General features: G+C 47.0%; 3 protein-coding genes across 4 annotated transcripts in view; 1 reads left to right on the top strand and 2 right to left on the bottom strand.

The window, feature by feature from the left end:
* Window positions 1–24: 24 nt before the first annotated feature.
* Window positions 25–14,133, bottom strand: ahi1 (Abelson helper integration site 1). 2 transcript variants are annotated; one of them, XM_061844481.1, is made up of 24 exons: window positions 13,620–14,133; window positions 12,968–13,074; window positions 11,331–11,743; window positions 11,153–11,223; window positions 10,035–10,224; window positions 8,775–8,967; window positions 8,568–8,663; window positions 7,504–7,689; window positions 7,240–7,395; window positions 6,883–7,015; window positions 6,682–6,805; window positions 5,779–6,008; window positions 4,918–5,021; window positions 4,602–4,720; window positions 4,100–4,371; window positions 3,690–3,853; window positions 3,516–3,549; window positions 2,855–2,883; window positions 2,345–2,437; window positions 1,949–1,993; window positions 1,700–1,862; window positions 1,559–1,620; window positions 1,160–1,248; window positions 25–991 (listed from the first exon to the last, which is right to left on the bottom strand). In XM_061844481.1, the coding sequence occupies exons 1-24, from the start codon at window positions 13,627–13,629 to the stop codon at window positions 808–810; spliced, it is 3,267 nt and encodes a 1,088-aa protein (XP_061700465.1). In that variant the 5' UTR covers window positions 13,630–14,133; the 3' UTR covers window positions 25–807. The 2 variants fall into 2 exon arrangements, with proteins under 2 accessions (XP_061700465.1, XP_061700464.1); XM_061844480.1 differs by having other exon boundaries at window positions 13,624–14,133.
* Window positions 14,134–14,944: 811 nt separating this feature from the next.
* LOC133513522 (ensconsin-like) lies at window positions 14,945–21,907 on the bottom strand. Its single transcript, XM_061844385.1, has 16 exons — window positions 21,838–21,907; window positions 21,641–21,755; window positions 21,020–21,078; window positions 20,570–20,644; window positions 20,315–20,478; window positions 19,207–19,306; window positions 18,967–19,083; window positions 18,432–18,766; window positions 18,067–18,194; window positions 17,794–18,002; window positions 17,512–17,677; window positions 17,277–17,445; window positions 16,375–16,479; window positions 15,631–15,681; window positions 15,335–15,530; window positions 14,945–15,079 (listed from the first exon to the last, which is right to left on the bottom strand). Exons 1-16 carry the CDS (start codon window positions 21,905–21,907, stop codon window positions 15,069–15,071), a joined length of 2,070 nt encoding a protein of 689 aa, XP_061700369.1. The 3' UTR covers window positions 14,945–15,068.
* Window positions 15,368–22,365, top strand: part of LOC133513574 (otoferlin-like) — a 36,377-nt gene continuing 29,379 nt past the window's right edge. Inside the window, exon 1 of the mRNA XM_061844474.1 lies at window positions 15,368–15,505. The gene's annotated coding sequence lies outside the window, so the exon portion shown is untranslated. The remainder of the gene's footprint in view (window positions 15,506–22,365) is intronic.

The following is a 22,365-nucleotide window of genomic DNA, read 5'->3' as shown; positions in this document are numbered from 1 at the left end:
GGTTTTTTGTTTTTTTTTGGGGGGGGGGGGGGGGCAATAAATCTTGTACATATGTAAATGTCAAACGCTCAAGCCGGCTTCATTCTACGTTCTGTGCACTGCTTGTGGAATTTTGGAGCCATTGTAAAGGATGATAAGGCAACAAATGACGGTAAAAAGTTTCAATACTGCATGAAAAATCACTTACATTTCTCAGATTTATTTGGCCCTGAAATGTAGAAGTAATATGTACAGTGCGACCTCCAAAGGGCTTTCAATTGAGGGCGTTAAATTGTCAAGACGGCGGGCGACCGGTTACAGTGTTAGCCTCACAGTTCTGAGTACAGGGGTTCAAATCCCAGCCCCACACACACATCTCCGAAAATTGCGTTAATCGGAGAATCTAAATTGCCCCAAGGTGTGACTGTTGCCTGTCTCCATGTGCCCTGCGATTGGTCGGCGACCAGTTGAGGGTGTACCCCGCCCACTGCCCGTTGACAGCTGGGATAGGCTCCGGCGCTCCCCCGCGACCCTGGTGAGGATGAGCGGCTAAGAAGATGGATGGATGCGCACATGACTCAATTTACCAAGCAGACGTTAACCTTAATAGCTTGCGGCAGACAAATTGACGTTAAAAATTCAAAGCAAGCTGCTTTAGATGATTTCCTGTCGGGGGACCGTTTTGAAACGAAAACGCATTTTCTTCCCCTTGGGAGGTTGTACTGCATAAAAATTCAGTCTCGATAATAAATAGCTTCATCCTCATAAAAAAATAGTTCGATCAAAGTGATTGTCAACGTTCCAAAAACTTGAGCAGACGTGACCCCGTCACGGAGGGGGTCGCACAGCAACACCCGGCCTCCCGCTCGGTCTCTTCGGGAGGGGGCGGGCGGCGGGCCGGGCCGGCTCCGTTCCGACATCCGGGTCGGAGAACGCGGCCTGGGACGCCCCGGGCGGCGGCGGTGGGGGGAGCCTTTTCACGTTCTTTCTCACTTTCGGTTTCTTTTTAAGTCTGTTCCAAGAGGGAAATGACACATTTCATAATTCATACACCGGTACCTTGACATACAAGTGTCCCGACTTACAAGATTCCGGAAATATGAGCAACAATACAGTGAGAGCTGTTTCTCATCATCTGGATCCGAAATGCAAACGAGTGGAGACTAAAAGCAATACGGACCTGGCCTCCGTCAATTCTGGCTCCGTGTCGGAAACGGTGGCCTCGGACAGGAAGTGAAGGTCCCCGGAACGAGTGATTGCAGTAGAAATCTATTTTATACAGAAAAAAATGATTCAAGTTATTGAAAAAAGGAGGTTTGCCAACAAAAAAATAGTTGCAATATCTTTACAATATTTTTTTTTTTTTTTTTACATCGATGGATCATGGCCGTTCATGCAAATCATTTGCTTTTGGGGACCAGATGTGGCCCTCGGCCCTTGAGTTTGACACCCATGGTCGCGACACGGCACTACCGGAGACGGCGCTATCTTCTCGCTACACGACTTCTCTGTTTGAAAAGCTGAATTGAACATAAATGGAAAATAGCAACACGACGACTGTGACGTAAGCTAAGCTCACCCTCGTCGGCGTCGCCCTCTCCGCGGCCGCTTCTGCCGCCGTTGCGTCCTCGCCAGATTCTCCTGCACGTGCCAAACGGCTCAGTATGCACCGCCATTAAAAAGTGTCGACCGTTGCACGGGAACGCCGCATCTCACGTACTCTGATCTGCGACGTAGGCGGCGAGAAAGTAGCCTTGTTGCCCGTCCGCCAGGCTTCCGAACCACCAGTTGTCGTTGTCCTTGTAGAGCACGCGGATGGCGTCGCCGCGCCGCAGCGTCAGCTCGTCCGAGCGGTTGGCTTTGTAGTCGTACTGCGACGCGACCTGGAGCAGAAGGCCACAAGGCGGACGGTCACTGCGGGGTCAAGAGTCGCCTCGAATTAGTCGTAGATGCCGCGGTGGCCGCTCACCACGTGTTGAGACGAGTCGGCCTCAGGATCGTAACTCGGGAGTGACTGCGGAATGGCAAGATGTCGATGACAATGAATGATGTGGATGAAAAAAAAAATGACTAAAAACTCCCGTAAGATTCGGCCGACAGAGAGTTTAACGCTAGCGTGGTGCTAGCGCAGCACTAGCGTTAAACTCTTTTCTGCGTACCGAGGCTTATAAGCGGGTGCGCTAATGCTAAAGCTAGCGCCGCATCACTGCATAAACCGCAGGGTTGAAAGCATGGTTATGGTTATGGAAATTACGGTCATCAGGCCACAGACGCCTTATGAAGACATCTGCAAACATTCCAGACTCATCCACGATAGATGATAATCCGCCGGTGTCCTTGAAAACGTACGAGACGGAGTACTCACTGAGTGCAGCCTGAAGGACGACACGCCCTTTCGATGGAGCCCGACTGGACTGAAGCCGCCCAAGGGAGGAGGCAGGGAGGCGTTGGATCTTATCTGAGTGGGGGAAAGATGGCGCTGGTTCCACATTTCGAGAACACGTGTGACCTCGTTTGATAGCGCGGACTTTGTCCTCTACCCGGCGATAGCGCGCACGCAGTGAGCTCCGAAACAACAACTGTACCAAAAAGATACGCATTTCTAAAAGTAAAAACGTTTGCACGTTTCAATTGACGTTGGAAGACAATGTATGGCATTGTTTTTTCTGCGTGGGAAGTAGCTAAAATATGTGAAACATCTCTGTAGCGCCGGTGAAGTTGCAAACTACTAAAACAACGTAGTTGAATTCGGACCACCGACGGGGTCAATCGCAAGTGGGCGTCCCGGGTAAGATTGTGTGTCCCTAATGAAGTGGCCGGCGCCCTCACAATGGACTTACGACAGACGTTACGCAGTACGAATGAAAATATGTACCGTGCTGATGTCAGAAAACAGGCTCCTCCCTGTCACAGAAAGACAGAACGTAAAAACAGTTGGTCAGTCCTCAGATAAAAAACATAATTCGGGGGTTCGAGGTTTTCTGGTCCTGGGAGAAATATTTCAAAGGACTCCCCCCTTCATTGTCCGAAAACAAATTCAATAAAAATAAATGTTATAGGAATTCAAAAGTATTAAAAAACAAGACGGTAGTAGAATAACGTCTACATTAAAAAGAAGCTTAATCTTTACCAGAACAAAGATTGATTTGACTGCGGTAAAAAGTCTTAAGAATAGTTTCAAGATATGGTTGTAATCTTGACGTCAAAAGGTTAACCAGGGAAGAAAGTCGTATCTTACCAAGTCAATTTAAAAAAAACAAAAACAACTGTTTGCAGTATTATGCCTTAACCATCGTTCTAAACGCTAAATACACTTAATTCATGCAGGGATGTGAGATTTATGTGATGATACGAGCTTATAAATGTCCCAAAATTATTTTATTTTATAGGCACACCGGTTCTCCCATGTAGGCATGTGCTTGTTTAAATGATCCAGCAAAATTCTCTTGAAAATATTGTGGGCCCTCAAGCGACAGCTCACAGACCCCAAGACGCCCGAGGACCCCAGTTTGAGAAACCTTTAAAGTAAATCGTACCTGGCTCAAAAGATGAAGGCCTGCGATGCGGTTCCTTCAAAAAAACAGACCAAAAAAAAAAATTAAAAAAAAAAAATATATATATATATATATATATCTATTATTTATTTGTTAGTTATGCCATGATGTTGGACAGTCTATAATGGGGTGTGGTGGGGTGGGGTGAATATTTACAAGGACCGAATCCATTTGCTCTTTAACTCTCTGCATCCTCAACGCCAGCCTGGTGGTCTGGCCCAACTGGTCCATGGAGGCAGAGACCGGCGTGCTCTGAAGCTGGTCGGGCGTGTGCGACGCAGACCGAAGCTCCTTCGTGCCGCGCGCGTCCAATTGCGACACTGCGGATAAAAAAATTGATTGAGAGTGAAAAGTGGCAAGCTGTGCAGCGATGGAATAATTTATATCGTGATTCATGATGATGAGCAGTCAATCGCACAGAATATCGCTTCCTTCCCCCCCACCCCCAAAAAAAATGCCCGTTTCTATGTTGTTAAAGTCGTGATTTATGCTCACTGGAAACTTTCCCACCGCGGTACGCGCCGCAATTGCGCTGCTCGGGTCGACCCCAGCGCCTTGGCCCTTACCTTTGCGGTCGTGGATGTAAACGTGCACGGGTTGGCTCTCCCCGAAGGCGCAGAAGGCCACCATGTTCTCGAGCGGGTGGAAGGACACGCCGCGCAGGGCCGCGCTGTAACAAAGCTCCGAGTACGCGGCCACCTGGTCGCCGGTTTCCGCGTTCCAAACGTACGCCATTCCGTCCTCGCTGCCGGAGAAGATGAAGCTGCCGCACGGCGTGAACGTGCTGTGGATCCTCTCTCGCTGGTTGGTGGCTCCCGTGTACTTTTTCATCGTCTTACTAAAACCAAAAACAAAATAAATAATAATCATAAGACGGTTATGATTCGAGAGTCTAGCAGAGGGACCTGCCTGTCCAAATAGGCTGCAGAGGACTCAACATGCAAACAAATTCACCAACATGCAACGATAACGTGCCAGCGCTCATATTACGGTGCCTCTTTTTTTTTTTTTTTTAAACTGTCCATGTAGACATGTTTGAATCTTGGAAAGCCCAGATGACATTCCTACATTCGAAGATCCAAAGTCCTGAGGAGATTGTCTTTGGCATGAATGAGGAGGCAGCGGCCGTTCGGGTGGACCCGCAGCATGTTGATGGGGACCCCCTTGAGGTCCGCCTCGGTGTGAACCTGAAAGGACACAAAGGGAAGCATCGGATGCAAACTTTTATCCTCACTAAGCCGAAATTAAAGCTGGGTGATGAGTGAATTTGTATCAAAATTTGTTTGTGGTAAGGACTTTTTTTTTTTAAAAACAGTTTCTGGAGTTCAAACATCCTCACTGCTGACATGCATCGCTTACACTAACAGCATGGCTCGGTAAGTACCTTCTCCACACACCAGTGATGCCACGGCTCCTGCTCGCCATCTGCAACCGAGGTGTTCCACATGACGACACTTCCCGCGTTGTCCGCTGAGAACATCCTGTGCCCTGACATTTTGCCAAAAACAAAAAAAATCAATCAGAGGGTCCAAACCAAACATGATGCAAAAAAAAAAAAAAAAAAAAAAAAAAACAGTTCATAATATTTGTCAACAATGGCCTCCAAGGTATTTCCAGGTGGAAGAAGATTGGGACTGAAATGATGACAAAAAATTGTGCTTCTTTTTCCAATTTCCTTAAAAAAATACATAGTTAATCCATCAGAACTTTTGGTTAAGAAGGATTAATTAACTGGATGTTGTAAACAGAACAGAAAAAACTGTGGCATCGGAGCTATTTTTAAAGAGACTACTCCAAAAGACATTTTCTCACAGATATGTATTTTTTGTGAATTAGTAATTTTGCAAACCGTAACCGTTCGCCTTTTAGTAGACAACCGCTTCAAAGGGGAACATCCAATTATGGTTAACACAAGAAACAGAAAATTAATTAGCCAGTTCCTCGATGATCACGTTAACTACTACATGTCAACCACACGGACTTTTTTTTTTTTTCCTAAAATCACATCAACTTCCTTTTTGAAATTTAAATCATGGCCGGCGATCTGTCTCGCTTTCAAGCAGTTTATCTTGTGTCACATCATCTTTTTGACTCGCATTTCCAAAATTTGAACTGTCAAGTAGAGTACAGCCATTTGCTGCCTTTTCTCAATCGCTCTTCCTTGGTCAAATGACGTAAACGGGACGCCGCCGTTTACTCGTGGTGCCACCCGGAAGTAAAAGTGCCGTTGTGAAACGTCGCGTACCTTCCGCATCGAAACAAATGCTGTTGATGAAACTGCCGTGGGACTCAAACTCGCGGAGCAGCGAGCCGTTGACGTCGTCGACGTCGAGCCGCCACGTTCGGAGCACGCAGTCGTAGCCGCCGCTGACCACCAGGTGCTGCGCTGCCGGGTGGTACTGGGCGGAGTACACGAAGGACGGGTGGGGCAGAACCTTCCGCGCGGTCGGGAGGAAGTGCTCCACGTCCCACTCCCTGAAAAACGGTCAAGGGTGCAAAGGTCGACTATTGGGTCGTGTCTATACTTTGATTTAGTCGTGTTTCAATTAGTTGTCAGCCGTGTCGTCCATTTAAACAAAACAAAACAAAAAAAAAAACCTCACATAACATTGAGTCAATTAGTAGCTCTCCATCCATCCATTTCCTTTGCCGCTTATCCTCACAAGGGTCGCAGGGAGTGATGAAGCCTGTCCCAGCTGTCAACGTATACCCTGAACTGGTGGCCAGCCAATCGCAGGGCACATGGAGACGGACTCACAATCACACCTTGGGGCAATTTAGCGTGTCCAGTTAATAGTGCGTGTTTTTGGGATGTGGGAGGGAACCGGAGTGCCCACCCGGAGAAAAGCCACGCAGGCACGGGGAGAACATGCAAACTCCGCACAGGCTGGGCCGGGATTGAACCCGGTACCTCAGAACTGTGAGGCCGACGCTTTACCAGCTGCTCCACCGTGCAGCCATAAATGTCACACTTCAATTGATAGCCATTATACATAGTTGCTGGGCGCACTGCCCGTTTGAACAGCCGTCCATCTTCTTTGCCGCTTATCCTCGCAAGGGAATTTGAACTCCTGTGAGGGAGACGGTCCAACCAGGGGTCTACCGTGCCGCTTGTATCGTTCGCATAAGTGAAGTTGTAGAATCACACCTGACGGTTCCGTCGGAGGAGACGGACAAAAGACGTCTGTCGTCAGCGGACCAGCACAGCTCGTAGACGATTTTAAGATGGCCGCTGAAGGCCGCCAAAGGTTTCCCGGAGGGAATCTCAAACACTGCAACAAAAATCATCTTTACGTTCCTGAAGATTTGCGTAAAGAGAGGGGGAGGTAAAGGTAAGATGCCCGCTCACCTACGACGGGGTACAAATCTCTGTCGGCGCACGCGGCGGCGAGGAGCGTTCCGGCGTGAGAGAAGACCACCGTCAGGCAGCCCATTTGACCTCCACGGAACGCCAGCATGGGCTTGTTGGGGATCCGGCACATCTTTAACAGGAATTCTGAAGTCATCTTTCTTAAAAAAAACAACAACATGCTATTCTTTCTAAAATAAGGAGATTCTTTAAGGGACCCCAAGCTTTTGAACGATGGTGTACGGAGTCATCTCAAAATGGCTACTAGGAAGGGAGTTATTACCATTTTTCACTTTTAAGATTTAAGTCTTGGGATCGTCATACGTAGTCCAAATCTATCGCATTATTGACATGCACCTGGCCGGGAATTCTGCTCCACTTCACCGCCGGAGGACTCTTCTCTTCGCCGCGTGGCGTGGAGGTCCCCTTGGTGGCGCCGTCCTGCAGCTCGCCGAAGGAGGCGCTGCCTCGCTCCTCCTGCAGCGCCATCATGGAACGCACGCTCGGGTCGACCTGCATTTATTTCATAACAATAATGACACGCGTCTTCAGTTTTTGACAGTCACACTTCCATCCATCCATCCAAATGAGGGCTGTGTTTATTTTCTCCTTCTTACGTACATGCTCGGGTAGCTTGATGCCTTTCACGGTAACGTAGAGGGTGGACGCGTATTTGACGCGCGAGTAATGGCGCCACCAGTCCACCACCTCGATGGCGTGAGGCTGCCGCTTGGCCCAAGTGGGCGGGCAGTACAGCTGCAGGCGGATTTTGCTTCCGGTGTTCAGTACGCCGTTGGCACCGACGAGCTGAAAGTTCAAATAAATAAATAAAAACGGAGAGGGAGGGCCCCAAAAAAAAAAAAAAAAAATGTTTAGATACACAGTTAAAAATTAGGGCGAAATCTCATTTCCAGATGAGGATTAAAAAAAAAAATAAATAAATAAAAACCGTTAAAATAAATTTAATTTAAAAAATGAGAATTTAGAACCAAGTCCAGCCTTGTTGGCAAATTCCGGCTGGAAAAACTCCATTTGGGTTGGGGGGTAGGTCATTATGTAAATTAGCCATAATAAGATACCATAATTCCGGGCCTACAAAGCGCACTTGATTTTCAGCCTCACCGAGTACATTTGTAAAGGAAATACCATTTTGTACGTACATACGCCGTCGCCACAAGTGCCCATATTGAAACCCACATTGAAACACGGTACAAGGTTTAACGCTAGCGCCGCCACGCTAACGCTCACGCTGTGCTAATGCTGGCACCGCGCTAACACCAACACTGACGCTGGCGCCCCCCCTAACAGGGCTGGTTAAGAAAAACATACCGGCAAAAATCACCGAGACATGGCAGTTACACACTCGCGCAGCGCTAACAGGGCCGGACCGGTAAAAGTCACTTCCTCTGCACATATATTCCACTGGTCTCATTCTTACCTTTTCCGCTCAAGTGCCGCCTTGCGGCCAATACAAAAAAATGCACAAATTAGCCACATCACCGCATAAAGCGCAGGGTTGAAAGCGTGTGGAAAAAAAGTCACAGTTTATAGGCTGCAAATTACGGTACTGTTTGCATCATTCGACAGTGTTCACAGTCTGGGGAGCCAGCTCTTTGCATGCAACATATTCAAAATCAATTTTCCCCTTTAAATAGAAAATATGTCGGATGAAGTGAAGTAAATACCTTGAGGAAGGCCCAGGCTATCTTTCTGAATCCTCGTTCATGTTTCTCGACATCGACGTTGGCTTTGGCTTCCTCCATGGTTAGAAAGTCCAAGACCTTTGGACGGAATGAAGGAAGGAAGGCAACCACTGAACAATACATTCAAAAAAAAAAAAAAGGCTCTGATGTTTTACGAACGGGAATATTTCGTGTCTGTGTGTGTCTCACTTCAAAGAAAAGGACCACTCGGGGGCTTTTGGGATCCTGCCCGACAAAGTGCGAGAAGGGCTCGTTGAAGATGATCTGCTCGTTCCACTCGGGAACCACCGACTTGTTCTTCTTGAAGTCAAACGGCTGCGTCATGATGGGCAGGATGTGGTCCACCCTGTCTTGCTCATAAAACGACGACACGGGACGATGGCTGCAAAGTGTTAGATTTGATCAGTGTTGAAGTTTGTGCAAATCCAAAATATTTCCTGTAAATTTGACACAGCACAGACAGTGCAGTGCTGAAAACAATCTCGGCAAAATGTGAAAAATCAAGCCATGCTTCTCCACTCTCAAATCCTGCCGGTGTATACTACGAAAGTGTGAAACCACGCCACGCTGAAAAATGGATGCCACCTCGTCGAGCAACTTTCCTATGCCGACAGATTCAGACACGCTTGAGGCATGAAAATATACTTGGGCGATCACTCCGGTGGCCGGAACATATCCCACCGCTGGGGTGCTGTCCAAGCCGCGTCGAGAGCCGCTGTACCATGCACCAGCGAGCGCGCGAGCTTCCAAGGAATGTTCACCGCAAATAACGACGCTGAGATGTCCGTATCTTGTAATACTCAGGGGAAATACATTTTTGGGATGTAGGCATAGCTAGCTAGCTAGCTAATCGCACAGCAAAGTGGTCAAAAAGGGGCACTGATTTTGCAATGTGTCCCAAAAAAAATGTGATCAGCTGAACTGCTGAAAAACAGTTTCATGCTATGCCTCAGCAATTCAGTAGTACCGAGTTCTCAGTTTTAGGACGTTTTCAGCAATCACCTTCAAACAGCTGATGCATTTATTTACAAACAAATCTGTGATTTCAATTCACAGGGTGACAAGGTAAAAGGTGCCTGGATAGGATTCACTCGAGCGGGAGACTTCTACGCTCTCCAGGGATCCGAAAATGGCTGCGCATCCAAATTGATGCTGCAAGGAGGAATGCGCCAAATGGAGGTGTGGCAATAAATTCATAAAGGCTGTCATTGTTGCCAAAGTGCACTAGAAATGTATTGCAGAAAGGCTGCCAATACTTCTTTACCTACTATTTCTCATTTTTTTACATTTTTAATACAGTTGCAAACACGTCACAATAACATTTTCCGTTTCTTTGTTGGGGTGTGACATTTTGAGGGGAAAAGAACACACGTTTGTAAAATGTGGCAAAAGCGAAGCAGGCACTGTGGATATTTTCCGGATATCATCCAAATCGGACCCCCGTCTCACCTGTCTTGCTTCTTGACGTACTGTCCCGTCACCTCGTCCACCACGTGGACCTTCACCATCGGGTGCGAGATGCGCAGGTCCGTCTTCAGGCCGTCCGTCCGGTGCACGTACACCCCCAGCACCAGACCGTCGTTTTCGTCGGGGACGATGGGCTTCTTCGGCACCGCGCGGATGCTCCCTTCCTCCGGTGCTGAAAACATCGGTCAAAAGGATGTCATTCATGGCCAAAACATTAAGTAGATGATTTTACAAAAAGATTCCGCTGGTGCTAGATGCAATGGAGTATCCCACTTTTATGGGATTCTACACAATGACTCGTTGACATCAAAATTAAATATGGTAAACACTGCAAAGTATAATATAAATTTGAAAGTTAAAATGTGTCATTTAATATTTTTTTATTGGACTCAAGCGGTTTAATAATTGTCATTTATTTCCACACTGATGGGTACATTGAAGTACATTGCTAACTACTGAATCTTAACTGCATTTTTATTTATTTGACAATAGGATTTGTTTTAATGAGATTTGCAAATCCATCCATCCGTTTTCTTATCCGCTTATCCTCACAAGGGTCGTGGGGATTACTGGAGCCAGCTGTCAACGGGCAGGAGGCTGGGCACACCGTGGAGAGCTCGCCAGCCAATCGCAGGGCACGTCGAGACAAACGGCCGCACTCACAATCACACCTTGGGGCAATTTAGGGTGTCCGATTAATGTCGCGTGTTTTTGGGATGTGGGAGGAAAACGGAGCGCCCACCCGGAGAAAAGCCACGTAGGCACAAGGCGAACACACAAACTCCACACAGGAACCCTGGACCTCAAAACTATTTAATGGAATATTTATTTTATTTGATGTTTTGTTTCGTTTTTTGGTACCATTGGTCCTCATCTGGACCATGGGGAGCCTGGAGCCTATTCCAGTTGCATTTGAACCAGAGGCGGGTGTTCTACCCTGGACCTTCTGCCGGGTAAATCACAGTGCAAATAACAATCAACGAGCATTCCCGTGCAAATCCGCACTCGTGGTCAACTTGGAGTCTTCAATAAATCTGAAAATCATACAAACGGCATCGAGGAAGCCCAAAAAGCTCGATAGTGCAAAACGTATTATTTACATGACTTTTTCTTCTTCTTTTTCTTCCTGTCCTTGGAGTCACTTTCCGCGTCACTGTGCTGGTCGTGATCCCTGATGGAAAGAAGATAAATCAATCCATAAATGAAAACGAAATATCCGAAACAATATGAAATATGAAAATAGCAAGGTGAATCACAACCCGTGGATTAAAAACTCACCCGATGTCGGACTCGGTGGTGGCAGACTTGAGCTTATTCTTCTTGTTCTTCTTCCCGAGGGCCTCAGGCACTTGTGTCTCTTGGTCTTGTGGCGCCATCTGCTGCCGGTGCTCCCGCAGCAGCCCGTCATCGTCTCCCTCGGCGACATCTTTCCCTTTCCTACTGCTGCGTCTCACTTCCTTGGGTAAGCCACCCGCTTCCGCACCAGGGACTCCGTCGGGCAAAGGCCGACCGGGAAGCTCCCTTTTACTCTTCCGCTTGACTTTCGCTGGCTGAGAGTCGTCTTGGTTTACGCCATTGTTGACTTTTGTGGCCGTTTCACTCTCACTGCCGCCGCCGTATTCCAGGTGATGCGTGGTGTCGTCGTCGGACTCCCCGTCTCTCTTCAGACGGAGGGTCTTGAGAGTCTGAAGCTGAAAATCATTCGTCTGACATTTTCTGGAAGATAGCTATTAATATAAGCAACTACAAACAGTTTTCAGGGGGCGTCTGTTCCCCACAGATTTTCAATATTGGTGTCACGGTTGATCTTCCTCTACCAAATGTGTTGTCACCCATTATCAAAGTTAAGCTAAAGTCTTCTGTTTTACCGCAGGGGTACCCAGACATTTTTTTTCACCCCAAGATCTACTTTTCAAGCAGCCAGCCTCTCTCGAGCTCCCGACGACGGGGTGGATGATTATGCTGCTGTTCCCAAACCGTTTTCAGGTTAATGTTATGTTGCCTCCTATATTTATAATAGACAATTAGCTTTTTGTGCACTGTGTCGTCTGTGCTTTCATCCCGGATCAGGCTGTGCCAAGGTGGAATTTTAAAATGACACACCATCTCATCCTGCACTTTCTACTTTGGCTTCAGACCAGACTTTTCCCACTCGGAAACGAGAAAATCTCGTCCTGTTTTACCACTTTTTCTTTGTTTATTGACATACTCCGACAGTCATTGCATCTTAAAACAACAGCATTTCTTTTTTTAACTTTCTCCATTAATAGCAAAAGCAAACATAAGCAGCATGTCTAGCTCGTCTTTGCTCTACGTTGGCCAGACTGCGTTGCTAACTAAAGCAGCGGTGGTGGACGCCGTCATTATAAAACACATTGCTGGGCTGCGTAAGTAGTGTAACATTTGTAATTAAGAGTGTACGTCTTTAAGAGCGGGGGGAGGTGTAAGGTAAACTAGGAAAAAGAGAGTGTGGCGGAGCAACGGTCACTTGTTACAGAAAGTTCCGTGTGCTGCCTAAAAGAAACCAGCGGCTTCTTCTTTTCATTTTTTACTGTACGTATGTGAATTGTGCCATTGGATGTGACAACCAGTCATCCCTCACTCATTGAATCATATTGCAAAATGCCACAAACTGAAAAGCTGTATGTTATACTTTCAATTTGCATTGAATTGTTTTTTTTTGGGCGCGCATCAGCGGTGCACAATTGCATACACGCGCAGTTTAGAGGGAACATTGGCTTTTTTTTTTTTCGACGCATTGAGCACCCCTGTTTTACCGTATTGAGGAGGCAAACTTCTTTTTCAAAGGGCATAACAATTATTAAAGGTCGACTGCCAAGTTTCCATTGTATAACGTGCAAATTAGGTTGTATTGCAAGGAAACAGCAGTTAATTCCAACAGGATAATGACTTACCACAATGCTCTCTTTGCTTTCTTGGTTTTTCTTCTTGGACTTTTTCTTATTTGGCTTCTCAAATGTCTCGTCCAATCCGTCCTGGGTCTCCGTCCATGTACTCCCACCTGTAATGTAATCGGAGCACATAAAGTGAACAGTTAGAGCGTAATGCATGCTAAATGACTGCACGTACAAATAGACAACACACTACACTCACTTGACAAACAGGTTACTAGTAAAAAAAAAAAAAAAAAAAAAATCTAGCAAGCTAATATATAGAAAAATCTCTAAGTAGTGTGTATGGCTCTTTCTTGAACGTATGCCTCGAAGAATATGGCGAGATTTGACAAGCGCATTTCAAACCTTCGTGTAAAAAAGAAAGTATGGCAGAGAACATTAACAATAAACACTATCCAAAAGGGGAGCCCAACCATAGTCCACGTAATTATGTAGAGACCAATTTTGAGTGCTCAAACGTAGCTGTAAACACTTGTAAAAAGATACGAGATAAAAACTGGGAGGAGAATCGGAAGGCTTTTGCCATCCGGAAGTATGTGTGACGTCATGGCGAAATATAATACGTCAACAATTTCTACCCACGATGCTATTACACTTGGAAATAAATGAGGGGGTCCCCCCCCAAAAAAAAAAAAAAAAAATCAAAACTTACCTACAGGCATCACCAAAGTCTGTCATTTAGCTAGCTACGTTAGCGTGCTAACGGTAGCTTAGCAAAAAAAAAAAAAAAAAGACGGGATGGGGTCATACGTAGGGTCAAAAGCTTGACCTTTTTGAGGCTCAAAAGACCTCCCGGTGAACTCCGCCCCCGCTGACGTCAAAAATTCATGAAGCTCGCTGCAAGAAAACGCGTTGGGAAGCTAACTAACCGAGTGAATCTTGAGTTTAGTCGAACTAATCACTGGATATGAAACACCGTGCGGTACCGTCACCTAACTCCGACTTGGGAAATTGTGATTTAAAGGACACATGTGATTTTGGCCGGCTCCGGGACCGTCCCGCTCCTCCTATCCGCATACATCTCAACGCAGCTTCGTATCAGTACCATCGGCGGAACTTTTTGATGCCTTCCCCCGGACTGCGTGTGATAGTTCGGCCAAAAAGATGCGCGACAACATTAAAATCACACTAGCGTTGACATGGCTGCGAGAAAGACGCCTTCCTTTTCTTCTTCGTCTTCTCCTTTCCCCATCCTCGTCTTCCTTCTTTGTGCTAGTGCCCCCAGCAGGCCAGAACTGCAACTACAGTATAAAGCGACCCAAACAAGCTAACGAGATGGAACCAATTTAATACTTTAAAGTGTTATAGTGCTGTCAAAGAGTTATTAATTCAACAATTGACTCTACATAGACGTGTAAGTATTTGTTCAAAAGTGATTACTGCTGTGTTTTCCCCCTGTTTTGATGTTTTAACGCTTTTGACCAATCCATAATTGGTGTTCCGAATAATCATCCCATTGCATTTGTTTGTTTTTTATTAGGTTTGAAAGTTGAAGGATGGCAAAGCATTGGTAATATTCATATTCCATACAATAGTGGCAGGCATCTTGTGGGGAAGTAAACAAAGACACTGTCTGCCTTGAACAAATAGCGTAACATCTACAATATACTTAAACCTAATTGCTAACAAGCGACAAGAACTTATCATTTAAATGTTGATTTATTTTTATAGGCTTTAATGTAACAAGAATAAACTACTGTGGGTAGTGGTAAGCTTTGCATATGTTATTATTATGACCAAGCAAAACCATTACAATTTGTGCAAAAATACATTATCCAACACTTGTAAAAGCAAAGTCTTTAAGGTTCTTTAGCAGCTTGTAAATGTGTGTTTTCTTGCACTACGGACAGGATTGGATGCTATTGTAACCGCACGCAAAGCACTTAAGCAGTAACAAATACCGAGGAGTGTGTTGCCAAGTTCACAACAGCCACGTGAAGATTTGGAGGGAAAAAAAGCTGATATTCGTCGATAAAGGTGATGTGCTAAAGTGACCCCTCAACGGCGTTTTCCTTCAAACGAAACAAAGAAGAAGTTGGCCACGGTCGGAGTCCTCCAAGTGGAACGTCGACTTGATTGTGCTTGGCTGAGACGTCGCAGCTCAGATGACCTCTGAGGATAAACAGCGGTCGGGATCAAATCAGAGCCGGCGAAGATGGAAGGAAATCATTGCATTGCTCATTAAAAGTTAAATGGACTGGATCAAGGTTAGAGGCTTTAGGATTGAGTTCAGGGATTTCGCAGTTAAGGCAGTTAGGTGATAAAAATGTGACCACGTGGCTATTTACAAAGATTCAGGAGCTAAACACATACCAACGAAGGCTATTCAAGGCATTTAAGTCTTTGGCATTTGTCACGTGGTCTCACCCGCTCTTTGGTGTGTCTGAATGTCTTCCAGACCTGTGAGAGTCCGGAGAGACCGCCGCTCCTTAAAGGCCACCACTGGCACTATGTCATCATTGACGTCCTTATCACCTACGACTGTCCGCGAGGGCGTGGAAACCACCGGCTGCACAGGGGGCTCACTGTTCTCCTTCGGTAAGATAGTCATCGTTGTTGATTTCTGTGAATACAAGTAAAAAAGAAAAAAAAAAGTGAAGTCGTTTCAGACAAAGAGCTGTAATGTTTGAGAGGGTCACAAGACTCTGCGGGGTGAATCCTACCGTGTCAGGAGAAACTGTTCTTCTGGTCCTGCGCATGATCTCCTCCAGTCGCTGCAGGGACCAAAGGGCTTTGAGTGCCATGATAACATTTGGAATAACATTCAACCTCTCTGTCAAGACGGAAGGCTCGTATTATTAACAAGCGCGGCTCAGACACTAGCGACTTTGTGTCGCTATCAAAGGTAGCCAGATAAAGATATTGCGGACTTAGTGAGGGGTGAAATGTGACATGTGCATTTGGATCCATTGCGTACTACCAAAACAATAACAAGACCGTTAACAGTACTACTAGCAATACTACTACTTCTGTCCCATTAGTATACTACGATGATGAAGACAATAAAAAAAAAAAAAAAAAAAACAACAGTTCTCTCTGTGCTTGTGCGGGTTTTCTCTCTTGGGGTTGTGCGTTTATATGTTATTGTGTTGTTATTAGTAATTCTAGGACATGTAATCAAAGTCTATAGAGTTTCTATCGAACGTATTAGTTAGAAAGAACTTCATATCACATGCATGTTAGTCAACTGGTGTACGGAGTTGCTTAGCCGGCACATCAGCGAGAATGTCCCAACACAAGTGACCCGACCAGGGGGACACCCCCGAACACCCAGGACCCTTGGAGTTCCTGTGCCCAGCCGAAGTGCCTCAACCAGTCCCATGGGGAGGGGAACGGGCGCTGGACCACTGCCTCCCCCCCCAAGCCCTGAACACAGATATGATGAGGGGGGAAAAAAAAACCGTCACCTTTTTCCTGACTTGTCGCTCTGCGTCTTCTTTCTGCGAGAGGAGCTCACGCTCCTTCTGCAACTGGTCAGCTTTCTCTCGCTCTCTGGCTTGTTCCTCCTCCCTCTGCATTGTCATGTAGGAATAAGTCAGATCCGGTATGTGCAAGTTCAAAACCTTTACGTTTCAAGTCAGCGCCACGTTAATGAGGAGGGTAGTCAAGTCGAGCCTTTCGTAAATCTTCCGCATCGCACACTTTGTCTGATTTGAGTTGAGTCATGATACGAGACCCCCTTCTTTGCATCTTGGGGGTCCCCACAGAGATAATAGACGAGAGACTTCCCTCAGACTTAAAATGTAGAAAAAAAATCCATTCCTCTACGTGAAACCATCCAACATACATCAAGATTCTGGTTTTAGGAAGCATGGATGGCCCGTCTTGGCTTGATCACCCTGCCCAACCCCCCAAAAAAAGAACTGATCGATCTGATTGATGGGTCACCAGTCATGAAAATGATTCAAAAGCCACACAATTCTGAAGAAAAAAGGCCAAGAGAGTTGGCATGTAGCTGTAAATCTGGTGTTTTCCATGCAAACCGAGGTTTGTAGTTCTTGGTCAGGGGTTTAGGATTAGGGCTAGTTTTTAGAGGTTCGGGATTCGAGACTAGTGTTACACTTGTGAATTTAGGGCAAGGCGGTAAGAAAAAAATTTTAGGTTAAACCCATGATTTGCGGTTAGGGCTGTGGTTCAAGGTACTGTTTTAGCGTTAATTCCTTGATAAGATAAATTAGATCCCTGATTTACGATTAAAGCTTTGATTTTTCGGGATACGATTAGACTGCCAGTAAATTTATTGATGTAGCCCTGATTTAGGGTAAGTCTGTTCGCGTTTAGGGATGTCGGTCATGTTTTCGCTCCCCACCTTCTTGTGCAGAAGAGCCGCTTCCCGCATAGCCTGAGCTCTCTCCTCCTCTGCCCGCCGATGCTCTTCTTCCTCGCGTCTTTGCTTTTCGGCAATCAGACACTCGGCCTCAGCCTGCTGCCGGGCTCGCTCCTGAGCCCTGTGGCGCTCCAGCTCCTCGCGACTTCGCCTAGACATCCAGGACAGGGGAGATGAATTGTATGGTTCTGACTAGCCGTTACATTTCAGCACTTACCTTTCAGCTTCGACCGTTTCCAGGCGCTCCCGTTCCTCCAGCTCCCTGAGCAACCGGGCCTCTCGCCTCCTCTCCATCAGCAGGCGAGAGGCCTCTTCTGGGTCGGTGGTACCACTCTTGGGCCTCAGCTGGGCTTCGTCCGGAGGGGGAAGCGTCTTCGAGGGACCTAACAATGGAAACCAAATTCTATTATCATTGTCTCTCATTATCTCAGAGAGACCTAATTGTGGAAAATCTCTCCCATCGCATTTCATTCAAGAACCAAGTCTTGTCCAAACTCACTGCCATCTCCCGCGGTTCTGCTTTCTGTTTCCATCTCGGAGCGCAGAGCCTCAGATGAATCCTCCATCTTGTTTTCGACAGAGGTCTTGGCAGGCCTGGAGTTGCCGGGTGACAGGGCTGAGTTGCCAATGGGAACATCTTCCTCGGGAACCGACTCAAGGTCCAGTTGAAGAGGGATGGAGTGCCGGTGGCCCGATCTCCTGTGAGCCCTTCCGAAGGAGATGAAAAAGTTTCTCGCGTTGTCACCATATTACATAATTTGTTGTCACCTACCGTTCTGGAGAGGGCGAAGACTCTGTTCTGCTCATTTTAGTGGCAGCCTTATTGTTTACAGGTGAGTGAGCATGTAGACTCAGGTTTGGAGTCGTCTTCTTCGCGTTGTGCCTTGTAGTTGCTTTGGGCTAAACAAAAACGGTGATAAAATATAAAACGGACAAATATGTCATACAATAAACTAAGGATGGGACAGTATGTTGCTGCTATCAAAAATGCTGTGACTTGACAGATATCCTCAGCTACTGGATTCAGTCTATCCATCCATCCATCCATCCATCCATCCATCCATCCATCCATCCGTCCATCCTGTCCACATGTTAACTTGTCTTTGTCAAAACTTTTACTTCAAATCAAAGTGTCACCTGTACACCACCGGAGTTTCTGCTTTGGATGTGGCTGGGACTCAGGTATGTTGAGGAGCTCTGGGGCCTCATGTTGTGGGTTCTCTGCATCTGGTATTTCTGGCTCTGGAGTTTCTGCTCCATTGGCCTCTGCTTCTGCGGTATCTGAATCGGAGATTTCTGAATCTGGGGTCTTTGGTTCTGCAGTCTGTCAATCTGGGACTTCAGATTTTTGGCTCTCTGCGTTTGGGGCCTCTGGATCCGGAGTCTGGCGTCGTGGACCTTCTGCGGCGTACTGCTTGGGCTGCTACTGCTCGTGGAGTAAAAGGAAACTGCACGGCGACAAATATGAACAACTGAGTCGGCATTCATTGCCGTTAGCGTGGGGAATGTGCAGGGAATGTTAGATGGAAGAAGAGTGGACAGAATGGGAATGTGTGTGAGAAGAATGGGAGAAGAAAAGCATTAGTCATCAAAGAGCGCAGAAGATTTGTTTTTTTTTTTTTAATCAGCAAGCCATTGCCATGATTCATTGCATCCAGCTGGGGGTCGGTACCTTCTTCTCCTGACTGGCCAGTAGCACTCTTGCTCCGGGCCAGATAAGAGCTCGTGGGGGTTAGCAGGCGACACACCAGGTTCTTCTCCCATGTGCTGAGCGCTATGTGACGTGGAGCTAACGCATGGATGGGGCAGCGTGGGGTTTAAGATAAGATGTGCCAGGAAAAGTTAAGCCACGTGAGAATAGAAGTTTAAAAACACAGGAACACACAAACACGATGTTGGACACCCAGGTTACCGTTTTTTGCGGGCTTCCTGCCTCTCACATTTTGGCTGAAGCTCTGTTGGGCTCTTTGGCTCTTCTCCTGGGTCCGGCGTACAGCAGATTCATTTCGCTCCTTATTATTTGGAAAAAAAGATGTATTTATTGTATGTCATCCTGATTATTGATGCACAGGTGTTCCTTATACTGCTCTAATAAAAAGTAACGGTCTGTCCAATCGCTAGAAGCGGCCTCTACACCCTGACCTTAAATGTAGTCTGGAACCATGGGTCTACCCTTAACCGTAACCCTAGACTCATGTGCTTAATGCTATTTTTAAGCCCTAGCCCTGTATCTGTGTTTCAACCCTAAATCGTGGTCCTCACCTAACATGACATAGCCTTAACCCTAGCCATAACCCTTCCCCCAAATCCAGGGTCTCATTTAAATCACAAATCTAACCCTACCACTTCATGAGCCCGAGATAAACAAGGGCTTACTCAGGGCTCTATAACCCTAAAATCAAGCGTTTAACCTGAAATCTGGTGCCTTACACGTACATCAATACTGACCCCCAATTTTACATCCTGTCTAAATCCAAACGATTAGGATTAGGATTAGGATAAAATTTGGGAGAAAGAGAATGGGGGGAAAACTCCAAGGTTTGCAACTCAAAGAGAGGCAATTGCAACAAAACATTAAAATGAAACCAAAATGACAGCTAACCTTTAGTTAGCTTCGCAGTTGAGCTCACAGATAGCTGTTCAAACATTCACGTCTGTTTTGTTTATAAGAAAAGGCCATAAAGTACTACAATGGACAATACAGGAACCGGTTTTGTAGACCTCAAAAACAAAACAAAACGCAAATATACCTTGCGACCAGCAAAGTAGCTAATGTGCCAGATGTTTTCATGACTTGAATTATGATTTGATGAACTCGACTGGTTCTGCTTGACATTTTGTGGGGTCTAGACTTGAGTTGCTTGATCTTTGCCGCAGTAACTTGGACTCACATGAAATTGAAGGTCAAGGCCTACATATACCGCATGAGTATTTGACTCTCTCCCAACCCTGCTAGCTGTATTCCCTGCCCCCTCCCTCAGAGCTCATTCCAAAGTGTCAAAACTTTTTGAAGAACTCGCTTTCTCCTCCTTGAGGTGCTGCTGTCGCTTCTCCTCTACGGCAGCGCGCCTCCTGTCTTCCTTGAGTTTTTGCTCCTGGAGCTTCTTCTGGCGCTCCTGTAGCAGCTGCTCATAGTGAAGCTTGGCCCGCTGCTCCCGTTCAAACCTGGTGTTCACCCGCGACGCTTCAATTGGGGACCACAAATATAGAAAAGGACTCGTCACTTTCTCGCCATGGTACATAGAAGGACTTATTCAGAGTATTTCTCCACGCACCGAGTAACCGCTGTTGCTCCTCTCTCCTTTCCCGGGCAGCTTTAAGCCTCTCGTCCACATTTGTTCCACTGGCCACTGCAATCACAAACACAATGGCGTCAATACATCACTGTTGCTTAAAGGGTTTTGCCCATTTCAGGTTTTAAACCAGGGGTCCAATCCAAAGGTCTGACTCGAAATCAGAGGATTAATCCCAACCCTAAACCAGAGTACCAATCCTAACTGTCACGACCCATCGGAACGGAGGTAGGACCCAAATGCAGGAGTTGGGAGACGCAGGTGCAATTCGGGAAAAACGTTTACTATTACAAGGTCGGGGATCGGTCAGGCAGTCGGTGGAGCGGCGGTAGTCGGGACGTCGGGCGGAGAGAGCAGGTCAGCGGGCAGGCAGGAGTCGGTACACGTGAGAACGATCAAAGCAGGCAGGAGTATCGCAGGAGTCAGGCTTACGGGGTAGGTCGGAGAACGGGCGGTGGTCGGTACACACGGGTTGTCGATCAGATATATGGGAGTGCAGGAACGGGGCATGAGTTGCGACGATCTGCTGCCGGACCAGTCGTCCCCATGGTCCTATATACACCGGGGCCAATCAGCCAGCAAGAGGCGCAGGTGTGCGCCTCCCAATCAGCGCGAACGCGCGGGCACCCGCACAGCCAGGGCTGGACCGGCAGGACCATGACACTAACCCTAAATCAATGGTCTAAACTGAACCCTAAATCAGGGAACTCATTTTAAACCAGGGGACTAATCCTAACCCTAATTCTATGGTCTAGAACTAACCCTAAATGAGAGGACTCACACAAAATAAGTGGTTTAGGGTCACACTCTAACCCTAAATCAGGGATCTACTTATAGATGAGTTGACTGATGGCAACGCTAAAGTAGTGTGCTAATAATCCTGACCGGGGCTCAGTGGCCTAACGGTAACCCTAATAAGCGGTCCTAACCCTAAATCCAACGCTAACATTCTAAGAGAGATTTGACACTTGAACGTGGCTTTGCAACGCACGAGCGGCTTGCTTTAGCACCTTGCTGGCGTCGTTTATTCCACGTTGCTGTAATCACGCTCACGGGTAGATCTCGTGACGGATCGTCATCCATGCACCCACATTACTGTGCAAAACACCCTCGGGCCACCACTTGGATTGGACGCCGCCGTAGCCGTACCGACCGCGATTATTGTGGCCTGTTTGTTAGCGAGTGCGCAGTGACAACAACGTGCGGTTGTGACCTCATCGTCTGTAATGAACGAGATGGTCCGGACTCACCATCTCGTGCCGTCCTCCTCACCGGACCCTGCCACGGAGGGGTGCCGCTCTTCTTCTTCTCTTCGGGCATGCCGACTACGGAGCCTCGCATACCGACGCTGAGTCTAACTCCATCCTCTTCCTCCGCCTCCTCCTCTTCTTCTTCCTCCTCCTTTCAATTTGTGTTTGGAGAAGCCTGGGGGTCCGTTGCTGCTCCCCTGCATCAGCTGCTAAGCCATCAGCGGGCCAAACAAGAACTGCTCTTCTTCCACTCCTGAGTTACGCGACTGTACCGGGTGGGGGGTCTATAAAAAGGCTTTCCTCCTCCCTGGTGTGCTGTTCCGCTTTACTTTCGCTCGGCGAGGACGAGGCGAGGCGGGTGGGGGGTAAAAAGGCCCGTGTCACTTTAATAAACGATAAGGTTGGAAGCAGCCACAGGGATGCAGTGTTTCCCTCATCTACTTCGTCACGGGCGTTACCATGACAACAAGATTCTATGACATCAGCCCCTCAGCTGTTGAGGCGGAAAGATATGTATTTTTTTTTTTT

Source organism: Syngnathoides biaculeatus, chromosome 15 (genome assembly GCF_019802595.1).
Source record: "Syngnathoides biaculeatus isolate LvHL_M chromosome 15, ASM1980259v1, whole genome shotgun sequence".
NCBI classification, from domain to species: Eukaryota; Metazoa; Chordata; class Actinopteri; order Syngnathiformes; family Syngnathidae; genus Syngnathoides; species Syngnathoides biaculeatus.
The sequence above is the reverse complement of the archived record's forward strand: the minus strand, read 5'-3'. Positions and strand labels throughout refer to the sequence as shown.

Coding starts and splice junctions, on each gene's coding strand:
- ahi1 (XM_061844480.1), bottom strand. CDS start 13,645: ATGACAGACTTTGGTGATGCCT. Junction 6,009..6,681: donor TCCTCCGACGGAACCGTCAG/GTGTGATTCTAC, acceptor ACCGTTTTTCAG/GGAGTGGGACGTGGAGCACT. Junction 4,721..4,917: donor ATCACTGGTGTGTGGAGAAG/GTACTTACCGAG, acceptor GTGTCCTTTCAG/GTTCACACCGAGGCGGACCT.
- LOC133513522 (XM_061844385.1), bottom strand. CDS start 21,907: ATGCCCGAAGAGAAGAAGAAGAGCGGCACCCCTCCGTGGCAGGGTCCG. Junction 20,645..21,019: donor CCCGTTCTCCGACCTACCCC/GTAAGCCTGACT, acceptor TTGTGATTGCAG/TGGCCAGTGGAACAAATGTG. Junction 18,195..18,431: donor GAAACTCCGGTGGTGTACAG/GTGACACTTTGA, acceptor GTTTTTGTTTAG/CCCAAAGCAACTACAAGGCA.